General features: G+C 45.8%; 1 protein-coding gene across 1 annotated transcript in view; it reads left to right on the forward strand.

Annotated features, from left to right (window-relative positions):
• The window catches only part of LOC140492292 (uncharacterized), a 31271-nt gene that overhangs the window by 10031 nt on the left and 5777 nt on the right, over window positions 1–15463 (forward strand). The window contains exons 3-5 of the mRNA XM_072591248.1: window positions 4862–5047; window positions 12983–13125; window positions 14930–15059. Coding sequence (XP_072447349.1) covers window positions 4862–5047; window positions 12983–13125; window positions 14930–15059 — 459 coding nt within the window. The remainder of the gene's footprint in view (window positions 1–4861; window positions 5048–12982; window positions 13126–14929; window positions 15060–15463) is intronic.

Below are 15463 nucleotides of genomic sequence, written 5' to 3' on the forward strand. Positions count from 1 at the left end.
GCAAGCTTTTGTTCCTGTGAAGTTGTCCACTCCTTTCCATCGTCCTTGCAGAGAGTTAGCTGTTAACCATTCTGGAATTGTGTTGGAAATAAAATGCAGCCATTTGGCTACAACTGTCCTCATCTAATTAGTGCATATCCGTGGCAACACTTCAATGAATCAAAGTTAATTTGCCAACCAACCAGCATTCTGTTATTGTATAGTAGTAAATTTTGTTTTCCCTTTACGTTGATATTTCTTGTGAATTGTTCCAATGACTGTAAGATGAAAAGCTTTGACAAAATGTGTCTTTTTTCATCAATGTTCAGGTTGTGTCCAAATGATTTAAAGAGATTTAAGATTATATCTTCGTGGCAGGTAAAAACATCTACACAACTTAACAAATACATTCTCCCCGACCTCAAATTCACCTGGACCATCAGAGAGACCTCCCTCCTCTTCCTAGACCTTACCGTCTCCATCTCTGGTGACTAACTCAACACGGACATCTTCTTCAAACCCACCAACTCCCACAGCTATCTAGACTATACCTCCTATCCCCTCCTGTAAAAGCACTATCCCTTACTCCCAATTCCTCCGCCGTAACTGCTCCCAAGAGGAGCATTTTCACCCCAGGACATCCCAGATGGCCTCCTATTTCAAGGACCGCAATTTCCCCTCTCACATAATCAACAATGACCTCTAGCGCATCTCCTTCACTTCCTACACCTCCGTCTTTGATCCCCAGCTCTCCAACCACAACATGGATAGAACCCCCTGGTCCTCACCTTCCACCCCACCAACCACTGGATACAATGCATCATCCTCTGCCATTTCTGCCACCTACAATCAGACCTCCCCACAAGAAATATATTTCCCTCCCCACCCCAATTGGCATTCCGCAGAGATCATTCCCTCCGAGGGTCCCTCGTTAGGTCCATGCCCACCTCCAACCCACCCTCCACTCCCCAAACCTTCTCTTGGATCCACAAAAGATGCAAAGCCTGTAACCCTCACCTCAATCTGAGCCCCAATGGATCTTTTCACATCTGGCAGAGATTTTCCTGCGCACCCAAACACCTCTACTATGTCCATTGCTCTTGATGTTGTCTCCTCTACGTTGAGGAGACAGGATGCCAACTTGTGGAACATTTCAGAGAGCATCTCTGGGACACACGTACCAAACGACTCCACCGCCCTGCAGCCAACCACTTTAACTCACCCTCCCACTCCGCCAAGGACACACAAGTCCTGGGCCTACTCCACTGCCAAAACCAAGCCACCCGATGCCTGGCGGAAGCATGCCACATTTTCCACCCTGGGACCCTCCAACCACACAGCATCAACATTGACCTCATCAGTTTCCTCATCTCCCCTCCCACCTCCTCATCCCAGATCCAACCCTCCAAGTCAGCACTGCTTTCTTGAACTGTCCTACCTGTCCATCGTCCTTCCCACCTAGCTGCTCCATCCTCCCCTCTGATAGTTTGAAAAAAGTGATAGACAGACAGTCACATTACTTTCAGATACACCTCCCCTCAGTGCTAAGACCCAGCATACAATAGGAGAAGGTGAGGTCTGCAGATGCTGGAGCATACAATGCTGTATTTGTACAAGGCACTTGTTAGACTGTTGTGTACAATTCTGGATTCCATGATATAGGAAGGATGTGAACGCATCATAAAAGAGTTCAGAAGAGATTTACAAGACAGGTTCCATGGATGAGCAACTTCAATTATTAGGGTAGATTGAAGAGTTTGGGACTGCTCTTCTTGGAAAGAATGCAACTAAAGTTTTTCAAATCATGATCGGCTGGGTGGAATAGATAAGGAGAAAATGATTCCAGCAGGAAAATGGCACTAATTACAAGAACCGATGCAAATATGATGGACCAAATGGCTTCCTTCTGCACCATAACACTTCTGTGATGTCTGATATCCAGCTCCAATTAGTACATCTTAATATTACCTTATATGAGTTCTCAGCATTTAAGTCAGTGAAGGTTAATAATGAAATATCTGTATTGGGCACTCATTTCTGGTTTTCAAAATAATGGATAGAAAACAGTACTGAAAACAAAAAATCCCAGGATACCCATTTAATATTTGATTTCCTCAGTCACTACACTATTACTGTGGTATGTGTAAGTTGTGACTCTCTGTAAGCAAGAGCATGAAGAATTTGCAATTATTCAAAATAAAAAAGCTTCAATCTAATAGAATCATTGAGGAGCTCAAGAGGGACTACGCAGGTTGGAGAACCATGAAGCCCCTCTTTGAGTCCCCAGCGGACTGGTGGGAAACAGTAAAAGGGAACATTAAGAGGTTCTTCATCCTCAAAGGTGTTCAGGAGGCGAGAGAGAGGTGGGGAAAACTGTCCCAGCTCCAGGAAAGTATGCAGAACCTGCTCCTGCTGCAGACGATGCAGCAGGATTGCAGACAATCCTTCTATGCCAGTCTGTATGACGCGATGCCAACCGACAGCGCGGCCTCCCAGTCATTCCTGTCCTCTATCACGGAGGTCTTAAACGACAGAACACGGGAGAGGCTGGACCAGCTGCTATCTTTGGACGAGCTGACCAAGGCCCTCGAGTCCTTCGAAAAGAATAAAACTCCCAGAAGCGATGGCTTACCGGTCGGGCTCTATTCTACTCTGTGGGACTTGATTGGCCAGGATCTGCTGGAGGTGTATGTCAGTATGTTTCTGGCAGGTACCATGACTGAATCCATGAGGAAAGGCATCATCGCCCTCATCTACAAGTGGAAGGGGGCGAGGGAGAAACTCAAAAATTGGAGACCAACCTCACTGTTGAATGCGGATTACAAAATTCTGTCAAAGGTTATCGTCAACTGGGTCAGGTCTACTCTGGGGTCGGTGATTCACCCTGACCAAACCTGTGCTGTACCGGGCAGGAAGATCGCTGAGAGTCTCGCACTCCTCAGGGATACGATCGCCTGCATGCAGGACAGAGGGTTGGACACCTGCCTGATCAGCCTGTACCAGGAGAAAGCCTTTGACAGGAAATCACACACGTATATGAGAGATGTTCTGACCAAAATGGGCTTTGGGAGGGAATCTGCAATTGGATCAGACTGCACTACACCAACATTGTCAGTGCAGTCTCAATCAATGGGTGGGAATCAGATAGCTTCCCAGTCAGATCTGGAGTCAGGCAGGGCTGCCCTCTCTCTCCTGCCTTGTTTGTGTACTGCATAGAGTCATTTGCCGAGTCCATCAGGAAGGATGCGAGCCTCAGAGGGGTGACTATTCCTGACAGCGGGGGCCTGCAGGTTAAGGCCCCCCTGTACATGGATGACGTCGCCATTTTCTGCTCGGAATCGCTGTCCATGCACAGATTCATGTGCATATGTGACCAGTTCGAACAGGCCTCGGGAGCTAAGGTAGAGCGAGGCCGTGCTCTTCGGGAACTGGACCGACCAATCCTCGATCCCCTTCACCGTCAGGACCAACCACCTGAAGTGCTGGGTATTTGGTTCGGGGGGACTGGGGCGTGTGCCAAGTCTTGGGAGGAGCGTATCAGCAAAGTGAAGCAGAAACTGGGCAGATGGAAGCTACAGTCGCTCTCCATCACAGGAAAAAACCTGATTATCAGGTGTGAGGCACTGTCATTGCTGTTATACGTGGCACAGGTCTGGCCTATTCCCAGAACCTGTACCGCTGCAGTCACCCGGGCCATCTTCCAATTTATATGGAGGTCAAAGATGGACTGGGTCTGAAGGGAACTCGATGTATAAAGATCTGGGCAACGGGGGAAAAAATACACCCAATGCCACCCTCACCCTGATGGCCACCTTTGTGAGTGGCTGCATCAAGCTGTGTGTGGATCCCCAGAACACCAAGGGTCACTGCGTACTGAGGTTCTACTGTCCCTGGTGTTGCGAAGGATGGGCCTGGCCTCGCTGCCGCGGAACGCTCCGAGTAGTTGCACCATTCTGTATCACCTGTCCTTCGTGGAGAAGTTTATGAAGAAAAACACCTTTGACCACAAGTCCATCAGGAAGTGTTCAACACATAGTGCCCTTGAGACCCTTCGGGAAAAGGAGAGGGCGGATCCTGTCGAGCGGTTCCCTGAGCAGACTGTCAAAGCCATTTGGCAAAATGCCTCATCGCCAGAACTTTCCAACAAGCACCAAGACATGGCTTGGCTGGTGATGAGAAGGGCTCTGCCTGTGAGATCCTTTATGCACGCCCGGACTCTCAGCCACACCGCACGCTGCCCTCGAAGCAGCTGCGGGGGGGGACGAGACTGTTACACACCTCCTTCTGGAATGTGCCTCTTGCAGAAGAAGTCTGGAGAGGAATGCAGTGGTGTTTGTCGAGGTTCGTCCCGAGTAGCGCCGTGACGTGGGACTCCGTGCTCTACAGTCTGTTCCCCGGGACGCACACCGAGACGAACATCAACTGTGCCTGGAGGATCATCAACTTGGTGAAGGACGCTCCCTGGGTGGTCCGAAACCTGTTGATCTTCCAACTGAAGTTGACCCTGACTGAGTGTTGCAGACTGGCACATTCCAAGGTCCAGGACTACGTGTTGAGGGATGCGCTGAAGCTTGGGGCAGCTGCCACCAAGGTGCGGTGCAGAAAGACCACCATGTAACATCTGCCTACCTCAGAAGAACAGGGGGCCCACGCCTCAGCTAAATATGTAATCGTACAGACCTGTATATATGAATGATTACTCAGTCTCTGTATACCAAGAAATGGAATGTTTACGGATATATGGCATGACCAATTGTACAGACCATCAAAATATTTTATGATTAAAGTATATTTTTAAAATAAAAAAATAGAATCCGTATATTTGGTTTTCACTGGTATAAGATGTTGTTATTGCCAATTTTTCTTAATTTGTTTTCATCAGATGGTGAACACGTGCAGACTCGATCTGCCTCCAACCATTCTGTCATCATAAATTGTCGCAAGATTATGAATAAAAGGAACGTATATGGAGAGACAAAGTTGCATGAAGCTGCTCTAAAAGGGGATGTCGATCTGCTTCGAGCCCTCATACAAGCAGGTGCCAATGTAAATCTGGTAGATTATGCAGGTAGGGAGGATTCCATCACTTTTGAAAGTTTTATACTGCAAACATATCGGCAATTTTGGATGAAAAGTATGGATGATGCCATGTATGATTTTGATTTTATCAAAGGACTTCAGTGAATCCAATGTGCAGCACTGGAATTTTCCAGTGAACATGTCGGGAAAAGCAATCAAAACATGCAGAACACTGTAATGTGGTGTTGGCTTCAAAGAGAATGGAGCAATTGGAGGGGTGCAGAATTTTTGCAGCTACAACTGAATACAAGGAGATGAGTACCAATTCAAAAAAGGGGGCTTGGCCTGCTGATTTGAAACGCAAGACAATGAAAGAGTACCAACATGATACATGTAATATGGATGAGGGAAGGACAGCAGCTGTGAGGAGGTTGGCAAACTAAACTGTGAACTATCCCCACCCCCCAGAACCCCGAGGGGAACACTACCCCTGCTCATGACTCCACCCCCATTCCCCCCACCATCACACCCACTCCAGTTACAGGTTCTGCCCCCACTCCCAGCTCCACACCCACACCAGATCCCAGCTCCCAGCCCTGCCGAGTTTTCACCATCCCTCCAGACCTCCCCCTCACTGAGGATGAACGATCAGTCCTCAGCAAAGGACTCACCTTCATCCCCCTCCGTCCACACATCAATGAATTTAATACACACCATGACATCAAACAATTCTTCCATTGCCTCCGCCTCCGAGCTTACTTTCATAATCAGGATTCCCGCCCACCTTCCGAGGACCCCTTCGCCCACCTCTAACACACTGCATCCACCTGGACACCCCGCACTGGCCTATTACCTGCCCTCGACCTCTTCATTTCGAACTGCCGCCGGGACATTAACCGCCTCAGCCTGTCTACCCCACTCCAACCTCTCACCCTCACAACGCGCAGCCCTCTAATCCCTCTGCTCCAATCCCAACCTCACCATCAAGCCAGCAGATAAAGGGGGCATAGTGGTAGTCTGGCGCATTGACCTCTACACTGCTGAAGTCAAACGCCAACTCGAGGACACCTCTTCCTACTGCCCCTTCGACCATGACCCCAGCCCCCATCACCAAACTATCATCTCCCAGACCATACAGAACCTCATCACCTCAGGAGATCTCCCACCCACAGCTTCCAACCTCATAGTCCGGGAACCCCGCACTGCCCGATTCTACCTCCTTCCCAAGATCCACAAGCCTGACCACCCTGGCCGACCCATTGTCTCAGCATGCTCCTGCCCCACTGAACTCATCTCTACCTATCTTGACACTGTCCTATCCCCCCTAGTCCAGGAACTCCCCACACACATTGAAGACACCACCCACGCCCTCCACCTCCTCCAAGACTTCCGCTTCCCCGGTCCCAAACGCCTCATCTTCACCATGGATATCCAATCCCACTACACCTCCATCCGCTATGACCAGGGCCTCCAAGCCTTCTGTTTTTTCCTCTCCAGATGTCCCCAACAGTACCCTTCCACCGACATTCTCATTCGTTTGGCTGAACTGGTCCTCACCCTTAACAATTTCTCCTTCGAATCCTCCCACTTCCTCCAGACCAAAGGGGTAGCCATGGGCACACGTATGGGCCCCAGCTATGCCTGTCTCTTTGTTGGCTACGTAGAACAGTTGATCTTCCATAATTACACCGGCACCACTCCCCACCTCTTCCTCCACTACATTGATGACTGCATTGGCGCCACCTCGTGCTCCCGCGAGGAGGTTGAGCAATTCATCAAATTCACCAACACATTCCACCCTGAACTTAAATTCACCTGGACCATCTCTGACACCTCCCTCCCCTTCCTGGACCTCTCCATCTCCATTAATGACGACCGACTTGACACTGACATTTTTTACAAACCCACTGACTCCCACAGCGACCTGGATTATACCTCTTCCCACCCTACCTCTTGCAATAATGCCATCCCGTATTCCCAATTCCTTCGCCTCCGCCGTATCTGCTCCCAGGAGGACCAGTTCCACCATAGAACACACCAGATGGCCTCCTTCTTTAGAGACCGCAATTTCCCTTCCCACGTGGTTCAACATGCCCTCCAACACATCTCGTCCACATCCCGCACCTCCGCCCTCAGACCCACCCCTCCAACTGTAACAAGGACAGAACGTCCCTGGTGCTCACCTTCCACCCTACCAACCTTCGCATAAACCAAATCATCCTCCGACATTTCCGCCACCTCCAAAAAGACCCCACCACCAAGGATATATTTCTGTCCCCACCCCTTTCCGCCTTCCGCAAAGACCGTTCCCTCCGTGACTACCTGGTCAGGTCCACGCCCCCCTACAACCCACCATCCCATCCTGGCACTTTCCCCTGCCATCGCAGGAACTGTAAAACCTGCGCCCACACCTCCTTCCTCACCTCTATCCAAGGCCCTAAAGGAGCCTTCCACATCCATCAAAGTTTACCTGCATATCCACTAATATCATTTATTGTATACGTTGCTCCCGATGCGGTCTCCTCTACACTGGGGAGACTGGGCGCCTCCTAGCAGAGCGCTTTAGGGAACATCTTTGGGACACCCGCACCAATCAACCACACCGCCCCGTGGCCCAACATTTCAACTCCCCCTCTCACTCTGCCGAGGACATAGAGGCCCTGGGCCTCCTTCACTGCCGCTCCCTCACCACCAGACGCCTGGAGGAAGAACGCCTCATCTTCCGCCTCGGAACACTTCAACCCCAGGGCATCAATGTAGACTTCAACAGTTTCCTCATTTCCCCTTCCCCTACCTCACCCTAGTTCCAAACTTCTAGCTCAGCACTGACCCCATGACTTGTCCGGACTTGTCGTACCTGCCGATCTCCTTTTCCACCTATCCACTCCACCCTCTCCTCCTTGACCTATCACCTTCATCCCCTCCCCCACTCACCTATTGTACTCTATGCTACTTTCTCCCCACCCCCACCCTCCTCTAGCTTATCTCTCCATGCTTCAGGCTCTCTGCCTTTATTCCTGATGAAGGGCTTTTGCCCGAAACGTCGATTTCGCTGCTCCTTGGATGCTGCCTGAACTGCTGTGCTCTTCCAGCACCACTAATCTAGAGTATGAACTGTGAGCCTCATTCCTGATAAAGGGCATCTGCCCAAAACGTCGATTTTCCTGTTCTGTGTGTTGCCTGACCTGCTGTGCTTTTCTAGCATCACACTCTCGATGCTTAAACTATGAGAGAAGGAGTTAGAAAGTACAGAATGAAAAGAATGAGATATTTACATAGCACCACTCATGATCGCTGGCATTTCAATGTCCTGTATAGTAGCAAAGTACTTTTATAGAGTCATAAAGTCATAGAGATGTACAGCATGGGAACAGATCCTTCGGTCCAACCCATCCATGCCGACCAGATATCCCAACCCAATCTAGTCCCACCTGCCAGCACCCAGCCCATATCCCTCCAAACCCTTCCTATTCATATACCCATCCAAATGCCTCTTAAATGTTGCAATTGTACCAGCCTCCACCACATCCTCTGGCAGCTTATTCCATACTCGTACCACCCTCTGCATGAAAAAGTTGCCCCTTAGATCTCTTTTATATCTTTCCCCTCTCACCCTAAACCTATGCCCTCTAGTTCTGGACTCCCCGACCCCAGGGAAAAGACTTTGCTAATTTACCCTATCCATGCCCTCATAATTTTGTAAACCTCTATAAGGTCACCCCTCAGCCTCCGATGCTCCAGGGAAAACAGCCCCAGCCTGTTCAGCCTCTCCCCGTAGCTCAGATCCTTCCACCCTGGCAACATCCTTGTAAATCTTTTCTGAACCCTTTCAAGTTTCACAACATCTTTCCGATAGGAAGGAGACAAGAATTGCACGCAGTGTTCCAACAGTGGCCTAACCATTGTCCTGTACAGCCGCAACATGACCTCCCAACTCCTGTACTCAATACTCTGACCAATAAAGGAAAGCATACCAAATGCCTTCTTCACTATCCTATCTACCTGCAACTCCACTTTCAAGGAGCTATGAACCTGCACTCCAAGGTCTCTTTGAAGTGTAATCACAGATATACAATGCAATGCATTCAACCATTTTATGCACAGCAAATTCCCATAAACAGCAAAGTGATAATGATCAAGTGATCTGTTTTTGCAATATTGATTGATAGATAAATGTTGACCAGGAAGGCAAGGCTAAGTCCCCACTCTTCAAAAATCATGTCATTGGATCTGTTTGTCCACTTGAAAAGGGAGAGCAAATCTCCATTTAATCATAGAGTAGGGGGACGAGCTGAGAATAGTTCACAGGTTGGCGCAACATCGAGGGCCAAAGGGCCTGTTCTGTGCTGTATTGTTCTATGTTCTATCTCATTTGCAAAATACTACCTCCAGTCGAGCACTGGATTCCTTTGGAACAGCTGGAGCACAAGAAGAATGGCAGTGTTGATCTGTGCTATAATTCTTCCTTTTTCAGGAGATTTGTGAAAATACTCAATGAAAGTATGCAATCCTATTAATCTTATGCCTAATCTTTGCCATCATTCCCTGTGAAGTTCTAAATTATGCCCTCAGAGTTTGGTCTTGCACCTAACTAAGTCTTCAAGCAGTACATGCTTTATGTGAATCTGCACTGATGTTTACCTTGAGATGGCAGCTTCTTGCCACCGGCATCACAGGTGCTTGGGCAAATATACGATTGCTGCAGTACCTTCTAACAATGCCCTTTTTGAACCATAACGTTATCCTGACTTAATTTATATCACCCGAGAAGATGACAATGTGGCTTTGGCATGCAGCAACTAACAGGAGCACTTGCCATGTCTTCATAGCTCTCTTTACCACGTGTACAAGGATGCAACAGTCACCCTGTTAGAGCTTGCATTCCTTGTTGAGGATCTGCCGTCGCCAATGGGGACAATGTGGTATTGACTGAATATTTCTGCTCCATTGGCTCTTATAGACCTGTGACATTATGAGATGTCAATCAGGCTTCATGAACTTTAGTTACAATTGGAAGATGTAAGACATGTAGACATACTGCTTATGTGGGAAGTGAAGGTAGATAATAAACAATTGGGCAACAATTGGGTGGCACAATGGCACAGTGGTTACCACTGCTACCTCACAGTGCAAGCGACCCCGGTTCAATTGCAACCTTGAGTAACTGTCAGTGTGGAATTTGCATAGTCTCCCTCTGTCTGCATGGGTTCCCACTTTGTGTTCCGGTTTCCCCCAGCAGTCCAAAGATGTGCAGATTAGATGGATTGGCCATGCTAAATTGCCCATAATGTTCAGAGATGTGCAGGGCTCAGTGGGAAATGTGAGATTATGGGGATAGGATGAGGGTATTGGTGCTAGATCTTGGTGGAATTCAAAAGGGCTGAATGGCGTCTTTCCATGCTGTAGGATTCTGTGAAACAGTTATGGGATTTCTGAATTCTGGCCACACATTCTAGCTGTCAACCACTCACCTTTTCAAAAAATAAAGTTACTCACTTGGTGTATAGCTTTAATCAAATTGAAAATGCAGTGGGCATTTGATTTCCAGATCAAGGTGGTAAGCTTCAGAATTTGCATATACTGCGGTGAATTGCAGCTTCCCCTGTGACCCACAATGTACCTGCTGTCTGAATCACTCCCAGTGTCTTGGAACCTTTTTTTCCCAATGACCTTTTATTTTCCACCTCCATGTTACTATCAATGTTCCAATTTTACACCCAGAACCCTTCCAGTCAAGATCCTGATACCTTTGCTGGCCCTGTATTCTCCCCACATTTCAGGCTAGTCACCTTGAACTTTTTTGACTGCAGTCCCCACTACCCACCCCAACCTTTCTAGACACTTCTATCTTATCCTACAGTATCCCACTCTACTACATTCAGTTACCCCATAGCTGTAATCATTCCTCCAGCTCGCCAGTACCATGAGGCCAATCCCCAGACTTGAGCTGCCTGCAGCCATGAAAATGCCATGCTTAGATCCTACAATTTCCCTTGTGCATCTATGACTACTGAAATGACTATTTCTCCAGGACTGCTTTTTCTCAACAGCCCTTGTTAACTATGGCCCACTCCCCCAGATGCAATTAACAAGGCTTCCTGTCAGATAGGCCATAAACAAAGCTTCGTTTGCTTGACTTCTAAAATTGATTGTTGTAGAACTGACACAACCCCTCCCTCCCTGGACTGATAAGGTGCCAATCGCTGGACTTGAACTGCCTGACTGACCTCGGCTAATATTCTGGGTTAGAAATGGCTTAGCTTCTGGACTGACAGTGATGGTCCACCCTGATTAATAGGAGCCCATATTCACCCCAGTAATCGTGCTTATGCTTTTCCTTTTACGCATTACCATGCTTTTGATCAACATGCGCTGCCTCTGCCACATGCTCTGCAGGCACTCTGATGTTGACGCAGCATCATGCCCTTAAACCACATGTATTCCCCTTTCATGTTGAGGCTTGTCCATATCCTGCAGTTGAAGATTTACCTTGTGTGATACGTTGGTCCTCTCAGATGCAAGTTATTGCCTTACCTTCTGTGTAAGTTTGCCACCTCAAAAGCATAATTTGCTGCATTGCCATTCTCAGTTGGTCCCCTTGGATGCACCCAATTGTAGAGTTTACATCAAAAGTGAAAAAGACAATGAATGTTTATAAAGTCTCCTTAAAAGAAACAAAGGTAAAGAGCTTACCCAGACTGGAGGCTGAAGACAATGTTGTCTGTTTTAGGTGGTCACATTTGTGTGGTGTTGAGGTATCTTGATTGGGCAGAAGCCTGAATTAATTCCAGCTAGCTGTATAAATAATGAGAAGGTTGACTTGCATTTTGAGGTGGATAACTTAATTGCTAAAGATTATCTCGATAGCGAGAGGTTGATTTTTGGTTTTTAACCTGATTGAGTTCTCACATCTGCCATTCATCTCACCTTCACTGACGGGAGAAAATCATGCTCACTAAGAAAGAAGAATTTTGTGACAAAGAAAAACAGAAATTGCTGGAAAAACTCAGCAGGCCTGGCAGGCATCTGTGGACAGAAATCAGAGTTAATGTTTCATCTCCCCACCCCAACCCAACATGTCATGTAAAATTTCACTTTTAATAGGTACATATCAGAATTTTAATCAGCTAACCTTGCATCTTCAACCAGTCTCCTGGGAAAACAACTGTGTACTCTGCACAGGCAGTCTCATTTAAATGTTATTTATCCAGTTATTTATAGACCTGTGACAGAAAGGAAAGTAAACTACAAATTTAAGAGCAAATCCACAGACAGGTCTCGAAGTAAATAATGAAAGGACAATATAAAGGATACAAGTAGCATTTCAGAAATAGTTGTAAATCAGTAAATGAAAGACAAGGAGGAATGCAAGAAAAATACAGTCAACAGGGAAGTGATACAGAGAAAATTCTCGGATTGTAGCTTCCCAGTGGACTTCATCCTAGGAGCTTAAAATAAGTTGTATAAAGTTATGGCTTCAGCTAAGACTCTGCATAAAAACTAGGTGGAGCTGAACTCCCTTGACCTTGCCCACCGAAGTTGTGGATCTGAGCTTTACGTTTTTCCATTGGGAAAGAATTGTTTTTGTTTTCTATATGATGCTCTAAAAATAATACTTTTCTTCATCATTTCTAGCTGCTCATAACTTTAATCCGACTCTTTCTGAATAGAATGATTGTTAGCTCTTTGGGAATAGGTGGGGAGTGGGTGGGGTGATGATGTGGTTCTTCCTGTGTACTACATAATAGGAAGAACAACTCATTCAGTAGCTACTGAATTGGGCTTCAATTGCGTTTAACACATTCAGGCAGATCCACCACTTCTTCTGCACTTAACCACCTCATTTCAGAAGGTTTTTAAAGTGTGTGATTTTCAATGTGATTGTTTAATTGATTACCATGACATAAGCGATCCTAAGACTAATTTTATGATAATGGAAGAATAACTCTAGATTGTTATATCTTAATGTTAATCTGTGCTCTAGGTTGGACAGCTCTGCATGAAGCAAGTGTAGCAGGTTTTCATGAAGCTGTGGGGTTACTGTTGTCAGCTGGAGCACATGTAGATTGTAAAGGCTTGAACGGTGTGACACCTCTACAGGATGCAGTGAAAGGTGGACACTTTGAGGTACCTTTGAAAACCTTTATACATCTCTGCAAATTCAATTATATACTTTACACCCCTCAAAATGGCTGAACTGATAATTCATTAGAACCAAAGTTCAATGTGTGCTGGGAAAGCACCAATAAAACAAACAATGATTTTCAGCTTCTTTGAGAACAAAGAACAAAGAGAACAAAGTACCTTACAGCACAGGAACAGGCCCTTTGGCCCTCCAAGGCTGCGCCAATCCAGATCCTCTATCTAAACCTGTCACCTATTTTCTCAGGATCTGTATCCCTCTGCTCCCTGCCCATTCATGTATCTGTCTAGATACATCTTAAATGACGCTATCATACCTACCCCACTACCTCTGCTGGCAACTCATTCCAGGCACTCACCACCCTCTACATAAGAACTTTCCCCGTATATCTCCCCTAACTGTTTCCTCTCACTTTGAACTCGTGACCCCAGTAATTGAAATGGGAAAATAGGCACACAAGATGTAACTCATAATAATGCAGGACTCAAAGAGTTGGATGAGGGAATTGAATGTACTATAGTCAGGTTTACAGGTGAAATAAAACTAGGTGGGAAGGCAAGTGGTGAGGATGACACAAAATGTCTGTAGATGGTTATGGACTGAATGGGCAAAAACGTGGTAGATAGAATAAAATGTAGGAAGATGTGAGGTTGTACACTTTGGCAAGAAGAATAAGAGGAGCTGAACATTATTTAACTGGAGAAAGTTGCAGCACAAAGGGATTTGGGAGTGTTTACACATGAATCACAAAAAGCTAGCATCCAATTTCAGTGGGAAAAGGCTGGCAGGTGGAATGTTGACTTTTATATCAAAGAGAATAGAGTACAAAAGTAGGGAGGTTTTCAGAAAACTATATAAGGTGCTCGTCAGACCACAATTGGAATACTGTGGACAATTTTGATCCCCTTATCGAAAGAAAGATGTGCTAGCATTGGAAACAGTCCATAGAAGGTTTATAAGGCTGGTATTGGGCAGGAAGGGGCTATCTTACAAGAAGATGTCCAGTAGTTTGGCCTGCATTCATGCGAATTTAGAGGTTTGAGAAATTACCTTACAAAAGATACTTATGGGATTTGATAGGGTTGATGTGGAGAGGTTTTTCCCCTTGTGTGAGAGTCTAGGACCAGAGGGCATAATCTCACAGTAAGCAGTTGTCCATTTAAAACAGAAATGAGGAGAAAGTTGTTCTCTTAGAGGGGAGGGAATCTTTGAAATTCTTTACCACAGAAGGCTGTCAAGACTGTGTTGTTAAGTATATTCAAGGCTGAGCTGTACAGATTTTTAATCAGAAGGGGAATTGGGGGTTATATTGAAAAGGCAGGAAAATAGAATTGAAGGTTATTAGATCAGCAATTATACTAAATGGTGAAGCAAACTCAATGGGCTGAGTGGCCTACTTCAGCTCCTATATCTTATGGTTTTGTAAAAATCCTAATCTTAACATCAGTACCAACTATTAATGCCTGTTAATTCACATGTTTAAATAAAATGCAGTCAATGGCAGTAAATCTCTTCAAAGGGTGCAGTTTATTGTTTCAAACATTGATGGAGAAATGGGAGAATCTGAACAGAATTTTTGTTTTGTAATCTTACTCCTTTGTACCCTGATAAGATCATTGTTATTAGTGCTGTAGCTGGTCTAATAAAGCCTGAAATTTGTGGTTACCAGGGAATAGAAGAAAATGCACAATGTGATGGATGTACAAATTTACAATCAGAAGTAATATTTTGCTACCTGCCCACAGGAATATCCAAGATTAAGGTTTTAATTATTTGTTATGTCTATAGGTAGTCAGATTGCTGCTGCAGCATGGAGCTGACCCCTTTGAAAAAAATGAATTAGGGGAATGTGCATTACAAGAAACAATGGAAATCCAGATGAAGAGACTAATCAGAAGCCGTCTACAAGGAAGAGCAGGTATGAGTCTATTCTGTATGTCTTTAAAGAATTTTGACTATCATGCCTTGTGTACTGTATTACAGTTTTCAACCATACTGATATGGAAAACAAATTGTAGAGATCAGTGGTTTCTTACAGGAAGGAAGGTTAAATTTGAAAGCAAATCATCACTGGGTCATTTTTATAGATCACTTTTGGATAAATGTGACTGGTGGCTTAAGGTCAGGTTATCTCCCTGTCTTATCTTCAAAATTGTAAGTGGTCAATGTAAAGGAAGCTAATGCATAAAGAGGAAGTCTCTTACAGTTACTCTTAATTTAGGTCATTTCCTTTATTTTCTAAATTGTTTTCACTAGAAAAGTCTAGACCTTAATTCCTAAATAACATACTCATTGGACTGGATTTCGCCAATAGACTTGGAA

This window comes from Chiloscyllium punctatum, chromosome 2, assembly GCF_047496795.1.
Source record: "Chiloscyllium punctatum isolate Juve2018m chromosome 2, sChiPun1.3, whole genome shotgun sequence".
NCBI lineage: Eukaryota > Metazoa > Chordata > Chondrichthyes > Orectolobiformes > Hemiscylliidae > Chiloscyllium > Chiloscyllium punctatum.